Below are 16193 nucleotides of genomic sequence, written 5' to 3'. Positions count from 1 at the left end.
CTTACTTTACATAATATGATAATAAATTATTATTAATAATAATTAAAATTCCCAAGTGTCTAACCACTTCAGGCCAGTCATGGTAGAGTTGGGTTCACTGGCTAGCGGCCCGCTCATACCGTACGCGAGAGGCGAGAACAGATAGAAACTATACACACTAGTGGAAATTATAATTCCCATGAAGCAATGGTATACTGTTCTGCCCAGCTCGGGGCTCAGGTAGCTCTGGACACTCTTCAGCAGGTACACGGTCAATATACCTGAAATGTTTAATTCGTTTCAGGAAAAAAGATTAGATAATTTAATCGAATTTACAAAAAAAAAATGAACTAAGAATTTGAAAAAAAATATTGAAATTTATAAGTTGTAAGTAAGTGACTAGTGAGCTGATGATGGATTATGACTAATACACTCTCAATCATATCAGCTACAAAACAAAAAAATTAAAATAAAATTACAGTTACACATGCTCAAAAATAGCATGTTTATTAGCATGCTATAACTCGATACATTTGCTTCTATTAAGAATGCTTATTATAGTGCTCCAGCGAAAAACTGATCGATACTAATTACTACTAGCATGGTGCCTAAACTACGCCCCCCGCGTCGCAGGTAGCATGCTCGAAAATCGCACGCCTGTTGATTTTTGAGCTTGCTCCGAATAAGCATGCTTATTTTGAGCAATGGATGGACACAAATGCTCGTAATCAGCATTTACTCGGTTTAAGCATGCTTTCGTGCTTAAAATAAGCATGTGTAACTGTACCTTAAACGGTTAAGCCGTTTGGCTAAACTTTATTACTCTCTAATCAATAATGTAAAATGATGCCCAAATTTTCATATTGATATATAAAAGTATTGTGATATTTTGCACCACGACACGGATACTATAATATCATCATAGTTACTCACCAGTGAGAATAGTGCTGAATATGAGTGCCGGGAAGTAGTGGTGGAAGTATAGCACACGGCCCATCGCCCAGAAAGGCACGTAGTGCAGCGCCCAGCCCGCCGCCGCCCACGCGCTCGCTCGCAGACTCTCACTATCTGCATAATGCATACATTATTTAATGTATTGTATATGTATTTGAGTAGAAAAAATTTAACTTTACTCTATAACCTACATATCCTGATAGATAAAACTCGTACTTTAATTTTGCCAAATTTTCAGCTAATTTGCTTGAACTAAATGTGGGCTAATCGAAGCTGGAATAAACAATAAAAACCTTTTATATCTTACCAGATCCATGTTAGTTTTTATTGATATTGGTTCTAAATTTTCAACTGATACGTGGGAGAGCCATGCTTCGGCACGAATGGGCCGTCTCGACCGGAGAAATACCACGTTCTCACAGAAAACCGGCGTGAAACAGCGCTTGCGCTGTGTTTCGCCGAGTGAGTGAGTTTACCGGAGGCCCAATCCCCTACCCTATTCCCTTCCCTGTCCTCCCCTATTCCCTCTTAAAAGGCCGGCAACGTACTTGCAGCTCTTCTGATGCTGCGAGTGTCCATGATGGGCGACGGATGTTGCTTTCCATCAGGTGACCCGTTTGCTCGTTTGCCCCCTTATTTCATAAAAAAAAAAACTAGTAAAAAGTCATTGAACTTTCATTTACCATTTTGCAATACTACACCAAAAGCCTTCGCTCGCTTTTCTCTTATTGAATTTATGACGAACACGACAATGAATATGACGAGGAAGAGGAGATTGGTCCACCACACTACTGGATTGCCCAGCAGATAGATTCTGTGAGCACTCCCCGAAAAGAATTGTCCCTGCAAGGAAATGAACAAAATTATATTCAGAATAATTGTGTCTAACCTATGGCTACACGTGGGAGAGCCATGCTTCGGCATGAATGGGCCGGCTCGACCGGAGAAATACCACGTTCTCACAGAAAACCGGCGTGAAACAGCGCTTGCACTGTGTTTCGCCGAGTGAGTGAGTTTACCGGAGGCCCAATCCCCTACCCTTTTCCCTTCCCTACCCTCCCCTATTCCCTGCCCATTCCTACCCTCCCCTATTACCCTATTTCCTCTTAAAAGGCCGGCAACGCACTTGCAGCTCTTCTGATGCTGCGAGTGTCCATGGGCGACGGAAGTTGCTTTCCATCAGGTGACCCGTTTGCTCGTTTGCCCCCTTATTTCATTTTAAAAAAATGGCCTATGGGCTACATAGGTCAGACACAATTTTCATATCTCTCGGCATACGTGAAAGGGGTAGGCGTAGTAAGCGCTTTGGTCTCTTTGGTGGGATAAGGAATGGGCGGGACCGGTGCGCGCACGACGTCCCAATGTTGGTAGATCAGATTTCTGACAGGTCTGCCAATAAAGACCCGTCTCCCAGATGGCCGATTTACCGCCGCGGTCAAACAGTGACATGTGCTAAAACAAAGTTCTAAGTTTGTCTAGTATGACCGCTAGACAAACTTAGAACTTTTACAAAGCCAACGTCTCGCATTAATATTCCTATGTAAGGCATATAGAACGGTCAATACTGAAGCACTTCCTGTCCTTTCGGGTGTTTTGCCTGTAGACTTAGGAATACAGCACCGAGCTGCTTTATATTACAAAAATAAAAAAATTACGACCCCAGATTTCTTAAGCATGAAAGGACAGAAATAAAGTAAATAGATTATTTGAAGCGCTAGACGTTACACTACAAAATCTTATATCCGAGTGGCAGGATCGGTGGGATAACTAAATCAAAAGTCGCCACCTGTACAATTTCTTTCCTTCGGTTCACGACTCGCTATGCATTGGATAGAAATAGATCACTGTGTTGCAAAATTCCTAACTGGTAACGGCAATTTTAAAGCTAAACTTCATGGATTCAAGTTGGTTCCATCTCCTACTCTTTGCGAGAGCTCGACCGAAGGCAGCCCGCAAGAACAAACTGCTCATCACATACTCTGGGAGTGCGATCTCTGGCATGAGGAAAGAACCGATTTTTTAGAAAGCCTCCAATGTGTTTCTAGGGTCGTAAATTATGATATTATGATCTCGTAGGCAGCGCAAAGAATTTCCGTGCTTTCAAACATTTTTGTCATAAATACTATTGAAAACAATCGAACACAAGTTTGCCATTATAAATAAATGTAATTTCTATGAAGTAGGCATATTATAATTAAATTTTTTACTCGTGGTGCTTTTCCCTTTGTTCGGACATTAATTTCATTACAATTTGGCTGTCTCCCGCTTTGCTTGGGAAGGGAAATTGGATATCTCCTACTCCTCCTACCTTTCTTTTGATTAATTTCGTTGCGTGTCCCAAGACAGATTTAGCTTGTCCCTCAGGCATCCCTGAGATCATATTAAAGGGTTTTCGTGGTTGGTTACCACTGTTGATCCTGGCGACATAGAAGTTGCGGTGGTGGGGAATGTGTGGTGGCCGGTGGGCCTTTTGCCCAATTAAAAAAGTAAGTTATTGTACGCGTCGTTTTTTTATATTAATTAAATTCACCATATGAAATTCCACAAAGTGCTTCCGCAAATATTTTCTTCAACTCAGCCACTTACTCTGTAATTGATGGGCCACTGCCACGGTTGCGACGTCACTTCACCCTCTTTCGGTTTGAGGCCGGCGTTACCTTGGAACATCACTGCGTGCGACTCTATAAAGCGCTCTATAAAACCAGACGCGTAAGCCTCGAAACTCACTTTTGGCACTGAAAAAATATAATTACCACCAGGCTACACTTTAAATGTCATCATAATAAATAATTTGATTAATCGAAAATATACCACTACAATATCTTTTACAAAAACACGCAACATTTCAAAGTTTCGATTTCTAAACAGAAAGTGCCAATAACTTACACTGGTCAAAAATATTATCCTCCACATTCCATAGCGCATTTTTGTCTCGCAAATTAGGATTACAAGCAACTTCTTGTTGCTCGTAGCCCCACTTGGGTAGCTGTTTACCTGTGGTAGTCAGCACACATGCCTATAACATGAAAGCCAGTTTTGAGTACCATAATAAATTATACATTAAAAGCCTTAATAATAAAATTATGTGTCTTTCGCAAGAATGTTTTCTCCTTTTGTAACTCCCTTGACAGACAATAACATTTATAAGCATTTTTTTTTTATAAAATAAGCATGAGTAATGCTAAGTACTCACATACGGTTTTGCTCGATAGTTTTACTCCAAATCGTGTAATAATTACTGTTTGGACTACAAAACTAACAGCTCGAAGGCTCGCATCGAGCCGGCTCGATGGAATTAAATATGTTTATCAATTTAGAGTAAAACTATCGAGCAATGGTGAATATTTCTGGCTGCTCAAAATTGGAAAGCCATTCACTAAATACTTTTTACTTACTTGTAAATAATGCATAAACATCAGCCGACTTCGAACAGTTTGTAAGTCGTCACCATCTTTTGATCCCGATATAACAACCTTCCAAACGTCATTCGCGTCACCGATACCTTCCTAAAATAAAATAAAAAATAAAAAACATGTTAACTATGAACTTAAACAAAGTGTTTAAAGTAATGTAATATGTATGTTTCATGCTTGGTTTTTAACTTATATAGTGTTCAAGTTTGAGCTTTCTAGTCCCGGATCAGTAGCTCTACCATGAGTTTAAAGCTATAGTTTTTATCGATACTCGATATCGACTACGTAAATATTTAGTATGGCAAATTTTACAAAGCCTCTAGCGGAACTAAAATCGCCATACTAAATATTTACGTAGTCGGTATCGAGTATCGATAAATACTATAGCTTTAAACTCATGGTAGAGCTACTGTACACAAGAACACTCTTGTGTTTCGAGTTCACACTTGGGCACTTTCTTTACAGTTTACTATCATAATCGAACGGGGTAGATGAGGATGACCAACACGACCAACACGACGGGCGAGAGATATTTCTTTTTTATTTTTACCAGTAATCCGCCGTCTGCGGATTACTGGTCAAAACTTTGCGTCGGTAAGCTCGACGTGTTAAAATTAAACACTCTAATGCTAAGTACTCACATGAGGTTTTGCTCGATAGTTTTACTCCAAATCGAGTAATAATTACTGTGTGGACCGCAAAACTCACAGCTCAAAGAGTCGCATCGAGCCGGCTCGATGGAATGAAGTATATCGATTTAGAATAAAACTATCGAGCAATGCTGAATGTGTGGACGAAATCCCGTGCCGCGGGTTTTGCTCGACGTTATTGCTCGATCGACCAAAACCGTATGTGAGTACTTAGCAATACAACGATATTTGTAAAACAAACGAACCTCCCCGTATCCGGTGACTTGCATGAACTTGTGCGTGAGCGGCGCGCGCTCGCGGTGCGAGTGCAGGTTGCGGCCGGTGGCGGCGTGCGTGAGTCGTACGAGGTCACCGCTGCGCACGCGCACCACGCCCGACACAGACTCGCGGTCGAACGGCTTGATAATCCATCGGTTGTTGTCGTCTTTGTGCGTGTACGTCGTTATCTGCGTGTAAAATACCCTTAAATGTTTTTACGGCATTTTGATGAATATAACAAATGAAGTCATAGATGAAACGTTTTCAATACGATGTTTTTCTTTGATTAGAAACGGGCAATTGAACGGACTAATGGTGATAATATGTATATAGAGCTATAACTCCATATTAAAAAAATATAAACAAAACAAAGCACAAACAATAATATATTATATTATTCATATAATCCTTATCATAAGAAGTATAAATTACCTGTTGTTGTTTAGCGCCGAAACCGGCCGGATACAAGTGTTGATGTGAATGCAAGTAGCCCCCGCCCGTGCGGTGGTTTTTCAGGGTGATTACAGCTCCGTAGGCGACGTATCTCGGGGCGCTAGCGTTGTGCAGACTGTTGCCCTCCAAACGAGCTTGAAAACCGGAGGAATAAAATCCGTCGCCATTACCACTGAAAAAAAACTTGCGTCATTAGTTTAAAAAATAAAATTTAAAAGTGTTTAAATTCTGACCTACTTTTTAGTTTGAATTTGGAACTTCAATCGCTGAACATCCCGTAAGGTTCACGCCTGAATGTGTTTTTATTTGTTTTTATTTTACAGAGGCTTTTAACATTCAGTGTTAATATCAGCCTCATAGGTGAACACAGTATTCCCTACACAAGGGACAGATCCTGATCCAAATAACTATATAATTTTATTGCCTCTGGTGACAACGGCTCCGAAAGTGCACTGTTGATCCGTCTCGCCTTAGAGCCTTGCTCTTAGCTCTGCAGTCCGACCACACTTCAGCAAAACATGATACAGGTCTTCGCCCTTCGGGCTTCTCGCAATATCGCAATTATGAATGTTTTTACAAACATTTTGTAGAACTAACCTTTTGCTTAACACCGTCAGATGAATCCAAAAGAAGAAAATGTATAACAACGACGGCCAAATAATGAGGGTGATTGTTCTTCCGATTAAATGTTTTACTGTTAAGCTCTGTAAATAATATCATAATTACGTTATTAAACATGTACCTACGTAGTATACATAGTTCTTACAAATAGCATTTCATCCTTCCTTGCTTAGCTGTAAATATTGTATGATTCAGTAGCCCAGCTACAGTTAATGCCAACATTACAAAATAGAACTTACGACTGGCTTGCTGAGATCTCCAAGTACATTCCACAGGTCGGCTATTGTTCGCAGACCGACAAACAAAACAACAAACAATCCTACAAACTTCACCGACATTGTGCAAGCGAGTGCCGATCCCAGCCAAAACTGCCAAGCTAGCATTCTGGTACTAAATGGTGCTAAACCATCTTCAGTTAGTGATTTCACCTGGGAAAATAGATATATTTTAAAATAGACACCAACCGCTTGTCAACGTAAAGTGTTCTGTAGTGGACATTTAAGGCTCATTAAAGTTTTCACCAATAATAATAATTTATATCATTTAGCCCTCAACTTCAAGGCAGACTAAGGTAACAAATAGGTGATGGTGAAAAAATTTTTGTCTTATGAGATACATGACCCTAAAAGACCACTAGAGATACATGACCCTAAAAGACCACTAGAGAACCCTTCATGTAACGGAGTAACAGTTATTTTAAAAACTTGTCTGTTTTTAGAGACACAACCAATGATGAAAAACTCAAAGCAGATATTATGTTACTACCGCGCGCGTTGTGAAGATTCAAATACGGCCGAATTGGGCCGTCTGTTATTTAGTCTGCATCGAGCGCAGTCACGAACGCGCCGCGTATTGTCTTACCTAAATAAATTGAAAATGACGTCGTGCGTGTTTCGAAAATGTACCAATTATGACTCGAAAGTAAACAAAACACATGGAATCTCTTACCACATATATTGATTGATATAAATACCTCGATTATTTACATTTTAAATTATTTTTTCGAACAATCTGGAAAAAATCTCATCATAGCTCAGGCGAAGAAAGAGACAGCGATACGATTCGACGTTTAAAAATAGAACTGTCTCTTTTATGTAAATGGTTTTACGTATCTTTTGTTTCACTTATCTGTCAAATTTGTCAATGTTTGCAATTTTGAATTTGAAAATTGTTCGGAAGAGATTTAAGCCGGAAAATAGTATGGACGTAACATATCTGTATAAGTAGAATATCATTGGACACAACTAAAATTGTTATCATGGTATCAGTATGCTCCTTGTTTCTGTCTGTATGGCCCAAATTATATTATTGTGATGTCACACCTTGGTCCCAGCAGAAAATCAGTGCAGCAACCCGCTGCTAATGCTGAGCTGGGGGCTATTATTACTTACAGTTACAATGATTTTGTCCTTGTCTAATACGTTAGGAAAATGGCATGATAGATAATAACAAAACAGTATGTAATAAGTAACTATATGACTGTAATATAAGGCATGCTGCGTGGATCTGTTTATTATTAGGGGTAAAAGGGATATGGTTATGAATATATGTATACTAGATGTCCCGCGCGGCTTCGCCCGCGTTAATTAAGAATTTTACAGAAACCGTACATTTTCCCATAAAAAAATAGCTATACTCCCTTCACGTGGTCTAATCTATATTTCTGTGCCAAATATTGCCATAAAAATTGTTCCAGTAGTTCGTGAGATAAACCCTTTCTAATATTCTCCCCGTTTTTCCCACATTTTCCTGAGTTTCTTTGGTCGTATTAGTCTTATAAGCGTGATAATATATGTATAGCCTTACTCGATAAATGAGCTACCTAACACTAAAATAAGTTTTTAAATCGGATCTGTAGTTCCTGAGATTAGCGCGTTCAAGGAAACATACTCTTCAGGTTTATAATATCAAGTGTAGATTTTTTAAAATTATCGCTTGACAAACTCGAGTCTCGATCTAAAAGACTAGGAAAAGTACCAATAACAATAATCATGGGACGATGCATGGTATAATATGGTAGTGATGATGATCAATGTAATTTGCATAGTAGCATATGCTTTCCTTTCTTAAAACAAAGCCGAAACTCCCAAACTTGTATTTATAAAGAATCAGGAGATCTCTCAGCACCTTCCAAACCACGGTATACCAGGTATACCTCGGTGCAAAATCTTACTTGTCGGTAGCATATGCTTAGAATACTTCTCACGAAACCGAAGTCACCACATGTTTCCCTATAAATTTTGAGGAGTTCCATCGATTACTAATGGATCCTTTATTAGATCACCACTTTTGTGAATATAATAGCAAATTGGGATGATACCCCTATATACCAAAAGAAAAATTTTTAAAATCGGTTAACAAATGGCGGAGTAATCGTCGAACATAAAAAAACGAACATAAGACCTCCCCAATTTTAAAAGTCGGTTAAAATTGTAGCCTATGTGTTATTCTGATGTATAAGCTATATTATTGTAAAGTTTCATTAAAATCCGTTCAGTAGTTTTTGCGTGACAGAGTAACAAACATCCATACATCCAAACAAACTTTCGCCTTTATTATTTTATTTTAATTAATATTAGTAGGATTAGTAGGATTTTTTATTACCTTAAATGCGCCATAAATAGAGCAACTCATAAAGAATAGAAGAATAGGATCCAGCAAAATATACCTATTCAATGTCAAGAATCCAACATCTGAAAATAAAATCATCTGTTAGCGACTACACCACATTCCACTATATATTTAAAAATAATCGGCCAAGTGCGAGTCGAACCCGCGCACGAAGGGTTCCGTAACGTTAAAGAGCAAAAACAGGCCAAAAATTGTGTTTTTTGTATGGGAGCCCCCTTAAATTTTTATTTTATATAAATATTATTATTAAAGTAATTAAAGTATACATACCTATAATTAAGGCCATTGTAAAAAATTCAAGTGCCTACCTGTTGCCATTATTGATATCGAGCACAAAAGGTAAAAAAAATCACGTTTGTTGTATGGAAGCCCCTCATAAATATTAATATTATTTTGTTTTTATTATTTGCTGTTATAGCGGCAACAGATATACAAAAATTTAAGAAGACTAGCTATAGCGGTTCTTGAGATGCAGTCTGGAGACAGACAGACAGACGGACGGACGGACGCACAGACGGACGGACGGACAGACAGACAGATGGACAGACGGATAGACGGACGGACAGACAGATGGACAGACAAAGAAGTCTTATTAACCCATTTACCGCCACCATACCCAATGGGGTCCCGTTTTTAACCTTTGGGTACGGAACCCTAAAAACCAGCAGGAACTGTATATGCAATAGGTAACAGACAGACACACACTTTTCCATTGTATGTACGAGGAGTCATGGTGACGTCATATCAACATTTTTTGGGTGGTGGACACAGAACAGCCCATACACAGCATGATCTTTGTCGGACAAGTAGACAACAATTATTAAATTAAGTAATTTTACCAAACAAATTTCAAAAATTTTACTTGTAAGTATGTACGAAGCATTCGAAAACGCAGCAGCGCCGAAACTTCTCACATAGAAATGTTTGTCGGATTCATCGTAAAAAAGGCACTCATAAAGTTTTAAATTTGTATGTATCAAAAAAATTTTAGTTCCTTGTACTAGGGACTAAGATAGAAATTAAAAATCTGTCAAATACCCTCTAAACTATGTAATATTAATAAAAATATATTCAAAACTCCTTAATACTGTTGCATGCTAGGGTCTGAAGGATTTGGAGAGAAAGACCTGCTGACGCTTTTGAAGTTCGTAACAGTACAAACAGCGCATAAATAAACAAATGACTTACCACATAACAGCAATAAGGTGCCAATAAGAGTGGAGTCCAAACATTTTGTCATTTCCCATATTGTGAGAAAAGTAAGTGGTATTATTAGTGCACCCAGACTGGTACAAAACTAAAATTGTTTAGTTATTAAATCAAATTATTTATATAATTGTACTTATAATAACATATTCTATTTATTACTCAAAAAATATTAAAGAAAGACTAACCATTCTCATCCCTTCGTACCTCGCACCATCATATTTATCACCAGGTTTATCAAAAGCAAAAGTTCCATCATAGCCAGTCAGTTTGCCTGATAAAGCGATAAGCATCTGAAAGAATGTTAAATTTAATAATATTCATAATAATCATTACGAGGGCATAATATTCAAAGGCTTATTATTATATCTTAATCATTGAATTTGTACATTTTTGACAAACACATAATATTATGGATTTTTTTGTATATTCAATTATTATTTAATCAAGTTTCTATTGTAAAACTATAGCATCTGCACCAGTATACAAAATGTAGATCTCTTTATTATAGTAGGGGAGGGGCAGGTGCTAATTGTGTAGTATCTCGAGCGCCATGGAAACCTAGTAGGTTTTTTACATTAGGTAAAACAGATAAAAAAAGAAATAAGGGCATTTTTTATTTTAGCGGTGGGTTCAGAAACTGCAGCCATTTTAAAGTTTTGAATAGAAAATTCTATTCAGAAAATTGCATATTTAGGTAAATTATAAATATATTTTAGACAATAAGGACTAAATCATTACGTTTAGTGCAAAATAAAATATCTGCGAAGCTTAGTTAGGAAAATATGAAGCTTTTTTTTATATTTTAAAATGTCCCTACAGGCTTACCTAACATTTGAATCGTCAGTGCTTTATATGGAAGCTTCTTTGGGGTATAATAAACATCCCCTATCTTAATCTGACAAATTCGATGACATTTCAATGTTCAAAAAAAAAAAATTAACCCACCACGTGAGAAATCTGATTTCTATACGATGATAACTAGTCACATGTCAGAAGCCTATACAAGCTTAATCTGACACGCTCGAGCTTATCCCGGAATCCCCTCTTCCCCCCCCAACTATTAGTAAAATATTTATTATTTAATCATTTTAAACTAACTTTACCAAGTGGAGGATGCACATCAAAGAAAAATGTTCGATTTATGTACCAACTAGCCATTTTACCAAAGTGTGTTTCATCCCAGCTGTAAAAAAAGAGAAACATTTAATGATATTAAAGCTGATCCATCATTTTGGAAATTGATTCTTAGGCAGTTAACGGACCTATGTAGTTGGTCAGCTTATGTCAATTCAACGTTAGCTGTGGTCTGTCCCACAGTCAAAGTATTAAGTAAGGAGTTGGAGTTACAAAGCTCCATGTTCCGGATATAGTTCTTGCTATCTACGAGTGCGCGACACTATACACACATGCATGGCTCGCTCGCTACTGACTGCTCTGTCAGGTACGCACACTAACGAAAATGTCAATATTACAAACAACTACAAATAAAGGCTACGCGCACTCGTAGATTGCAAGAACTACAAATGTAATATATTATTAAATTATTGAATGTATTCGAAAATATAGCTAAAAAATAGCCAACATTGAATCGATTGATTGAATGTATTTGGAAATAACCCACATTTACTCAATTACTGACTATCCAGTTTTAAAAGGAAATAATTGTAGCGAACACAATGTCTAGGTTTTCAGTATATTATAATGGTATTTACTTACCAGACATGATCTGGTTCCAGTACTTTGTAGAATCGGGTCACAAATGTTGCTCCACATATAAGACCAAAAGTAATCCACCAGCTGAAACATTATTTTCCCCAAAACATGAGAGTTATTTATTCACACGTTAATCAAATTTTTACATTTCTAAAATGTTTGTAACACCCAAAAAAAAATAAAAATAAAAAATTATATTACATTTTGCACTCAGAGCCATTGGAAGACTTCATAATTTAGGTATCACTAAAACCGTTAGGCGTTAATATATTTATGCACGTTTGTAGAGAAACATTATCTGTTCTATATATTTTATTGTAACGTATTATTAAAAAAACTAAAATAATATAAAAAAATAAAAACTCAAACAAAACTTTGATTTCAAATTTTCAAGCATTGAGGACACTTGAGGAAAATAATACGCAGTGTTGCAGAAATGACATTTATGAAATCGGTGTTGCTACCAACTAAAAATCGGGAGAAATAGGGAGATTGCTACTAACTAAAAAGCGGGAGAAATAGGGAGATTGCTGCCTAAATAAATCAAATTAAAACACGTGTTAAAGTTATTAATCATTAGCCTATTGTCTAAGCTGCAAGAAGGAGATTTATCTCCTTCTTGCAGTTTTTGTTCCGAACGTACCACTACTAGTGGTTGGAAAATCACTGTCTGGGTCTGAACTAGACATTTGATTTGCGTTAATACAATATGAGAAGTTGCGTATCGGACGAATGATTATTGATTAGAAAATGAAAAATTTAAAATTTGAAACCTGTCGCATTCATATCGACGTATTTCAAAAATATATTCCCCTACAATAATATTCAACTTTAGTGAGTATGAATTACAGCCTAAATTTAATGCCTTGCCCCTTGGGGAATAACCATTAATGTACAGTTGTATTGCCATGTAACATGTTAAATTTGGTGTTACAAACTACAAAATGAGTATAAATTAAGTTTAATGTTCTAAAATTGAGTAAATCGGGAGATTATACCCTAAAATCGTTTTATCGGTATTTGTTTGCCAAAATCGGGAGATCTACCGATAAATCGGTAACTTCTACAACACTGATAATACGGGGCAATAATTTCCACAGATTACTAGTATATTATAACTGTAGATAATTTCAACTGTCAACTGATTTCAACCAAACTTCAACTTTCAAGTTTCAATGTCACAGTTCACAGATTATGTAAGTATATATGCTGTCAGTAATCAGTTGTCAACTTCTAAAATCTGTGGTTGTCAAACATACAGTTCGACCATCGACAAGGCTCGTGGGCCGTGGCAAGAAAAGGAACTAAACCATTGAGATCGGTACATAGATCGGTACGATACTTAATTTGTAAGAATAGTAATATTTCATATTATTATATTGTAGTATAAAAGCTAAACATTTGCATGCCCAGTTGGGCAAATGTGATGATACCATTGTGAAATCTACTAACATCTTCAAGTACTAACTCACATTTTGCAAATAAAGAAATTGAATTGAATTGAATGAGGCATTTTTTTATTTTTTTTATTTGATTGTCAAACAGTTTCCATTTTAGTAACAAGATGGCGTATGGGTAGACAACTATCGGTAATACCAGGCAATACCATCAATAATTGCTACAAAAGTGGGCAAAAGAATGTAAAACTTGATACATTTCAATTTGAAAATGACACGATGATATTCCAATGAATAGGATTATAAAGTTATTATAACGATGTTTTAGTTAAAACTCATGGAAGGAATGGCCCTATTTATTGATATTCACACCAAATGTCACACCAAATGTCACAGGAAAAAACATTTTGGTTTTGACAACATCCTACCTGCACTTTTGCACGATAACGGATATTTAATGGCTAATATTTTACCAATAATGAACATCGAAAACCCAAATAACTCAATTTGGGAAAAAATAATAAAAACCACACCAACAATAAAAAGTAGAAGAAGTTTCAAAGTAACATGGCCGCCAAAACTCTTTCAGTTGTCAGTTTTCAGTTTGACAAAAATGTTTGGGAAAAATAAATACACTATGGGGATTTTTTGTGGTTAGCACTTCTAAAAAACACAACAAACAATTAATGAAACGAACGTGCTTTTCATTCGATTAACATCCTGGCAAATATGCAAGAATTCAGAGCCATTAAAAAAAAGTCTAGCTAGTCTATGACTGATTCTGTCTTGTCTGTGACTGTCTGTCTCTGGCTGGGTTTGTTGTTTGTTTTAGTTTGTTTGGTCGAGTGCGTAAAAGGCCTGACAGACGTACGAACTTAAATCACGCGGGTTTTAAGTTCGTGAACTTACTCGGCTCGCGTCGTTGGTGAGTGGTGACCCGTGACTATAGATGTGAAGCCGGTTGCTAACATTACTAGCCAAGCGGCGAATAACGGCTTTTTTGGCTTATTATCATTATTAGCGATAAATAGCGGCTGGTAACGGCTTGTTACATTTCATTGATATAGATTGATGTTCGTATGTAAATCAGAAGAAAAACCATGAAAATAATTTCATGGTTTTTCTTCTGATTTACATACAGTAGGATAGACATAAACGGTGACATATTTTGAATCTGTGTTAAAGTGTTAATAGTACTATTTAAAATAATATATATTTAAATAAATAGTAAGTAAGTATATTTATTTTTATTATTATTAATATTTTAATTATTTTAATTTTTAAATTATTTTTTAATGAAGTATTTAATTATTTTTAAATTTTTATTACTTTTTTATTTTTAATTTTTTAAATTTTAATTATTTTTATTTTTAATTTTTTAATTATTTTAATTAATTTTACATAAAAAGTATTTTAATTATTATCAATATTAATTAAATAATATATTTAAATAAATAGTGTATTTTAAATAATAATTTAACAATAAAAGCATTGAAAATAGTTTTATTCTTCGATGCTCAAGTCAGGTAACAAGCGGCTGTTTACCCGGTAACAAGCTGCTGTTTATTCGTTTCTAGCGGCTGCTATCGGTTACTACCCGCTTACAAGCCGCTGGTTTACAACTATACCCGTGACACACGAGAATCGCTCACACTGGATTACCATGCCCCCAGGCTCGCGGCTTGCGGCTCACGGCTCTTTGCTGACACACAGGCGATTAAGATCGTCGAGCCATAAATCCACATACTTACTCGCACGTCTGTCACCCCCTTAAAAAATGTCTCTTTGGTCGAGCAAGCGACTCTATGTAATTGTGTATCTGTTTAACTGTCGAGTGATCGAAACTACTAAATCGAATAAAAGTAGTTTCAATTTTATATTCGTTTTTTTTTCTGTAACAAAGCGATTGGGGATTTTTTTTGAAAACGTATCATTTTGGTGAAATATAAAAATCAGTTTGGTGGAAATCGTAAAATTGCATCTGGCAACCCTGGTAAGTACAAAATGGCCACGTGATGACGGGCTAAGGGGGATATTAGACATATATATTGGATCCGAAATCATTGAGTCACAGAGTCAATGATATTGGATAATGTAATATAGACATATGATTCATTTCTTCTTTGATCATAGATTTTTGACATTTGTTGAGAGATTGGATCCAATACGGTCATAGAAATAGGTGTTGCCAGTTATTTAATATAAAAAAGAGTTTTTAATTTCTTGTTCGTTAATATGTTTCAAATAATGTAATGTAATTATTTTTCTAATTATATACTTGGATAATCTTGCTGAAATAACAAAAAACAAGCCATATTAAAAATGACGATGTCTTTTGACAAATCGAATTCTCTGAGATCTAGTAACCCTGACGTCAATACCTGTCAGCGTTAGCGCTTTCCATTGGCTATTGAAACCACATATGAAATAGGATCAATGAAATATGATAATGTAATATGCAGATATGATCAAATGATCATATACAATGAGTTTCTAAAATACTAGAGTAGCAATGTCTTACAAAAGATTCTCAGAAATGCGTAACCACTTTTTTGTTCAAAAGACAATGTCAAGTCATATATTCGTTATGTCATTATGTATGTGAGATATGTCTGCAGGCATCTTCGAAGTGGCAACGCGTTGCTACCGTAAACTTCCAATCTAGTTACGTTAGTAACATAGAATATCATTGATCATATATATTGGATCCTAAATATGATCATAGAAATGATCATATATAAATGATAATGTAATACCCCCCTAAGATTACATCTATACCATAATACTTTATCTATGAACTAAACGCTTGTAGAGACAAATCACAAAACTGACAAATGTCAAAAGTGAATTAATTAAAATGCCCCGACTAAATTGTCAAACACAAGAAAATAATAAATATATATACTAGTAATCTG

The 16193-nt window shown here is 36.1% G+C and overlaps 1 protein-coding gene across 1 annotated transcript; it reads right to left on the bottom strand.

Moving 5' to 3' along the window:
• On the bottom strand, positions 1–12250 carry LOC121725897 (protein O-mannosyl-transferase 2). The gene is made up of 16 exons (XM_042113065.1): positions 12083–12250; positions 11885–11965; positions 11267–11351; positions 10354–10458; positions 10148–10256; positions 8933–9021; positions 6568–6756; positions 6305–6411; positions 5687–5879; positions 5242–5442; positions 4329–4439; positions 3820–3949; positions 3520–3668; positions 1617–1776; positions 913–1047; positions 1–260 (listed from the first exon to the last, which is right to left on the bottom strand). Exons 1-16 carry the CDS (start codon positions 12112–12114, stop codon positions 43–45), a joined length of 2094 nt encoding a protein of 697 aa, XP_041968999.1. The 5' UTR covers positions 12115–12250; the 3' UTR covers positions 1–42.
• Between the last annotated feature and the right edge of the window lie 3943 nt (positions 12251–16193).

The sequence above is a fragment of the Aricia agestis genome, chromosome 4 (assembly GCF_905147365.1).
Source record: "Aricia agestis chromosome 4, ilAriAges1.1, whole genome shotgun sequence".
Lineage (NCBI taxonomy): Eukaryota > Metazoa > Arthropoda > Insecta > Lepidoptera > Lycaenidae > Aricia > Aricia agestis.
This window is presented reverse-complemented; position numbering and strand designations above follow the sequence as displayed.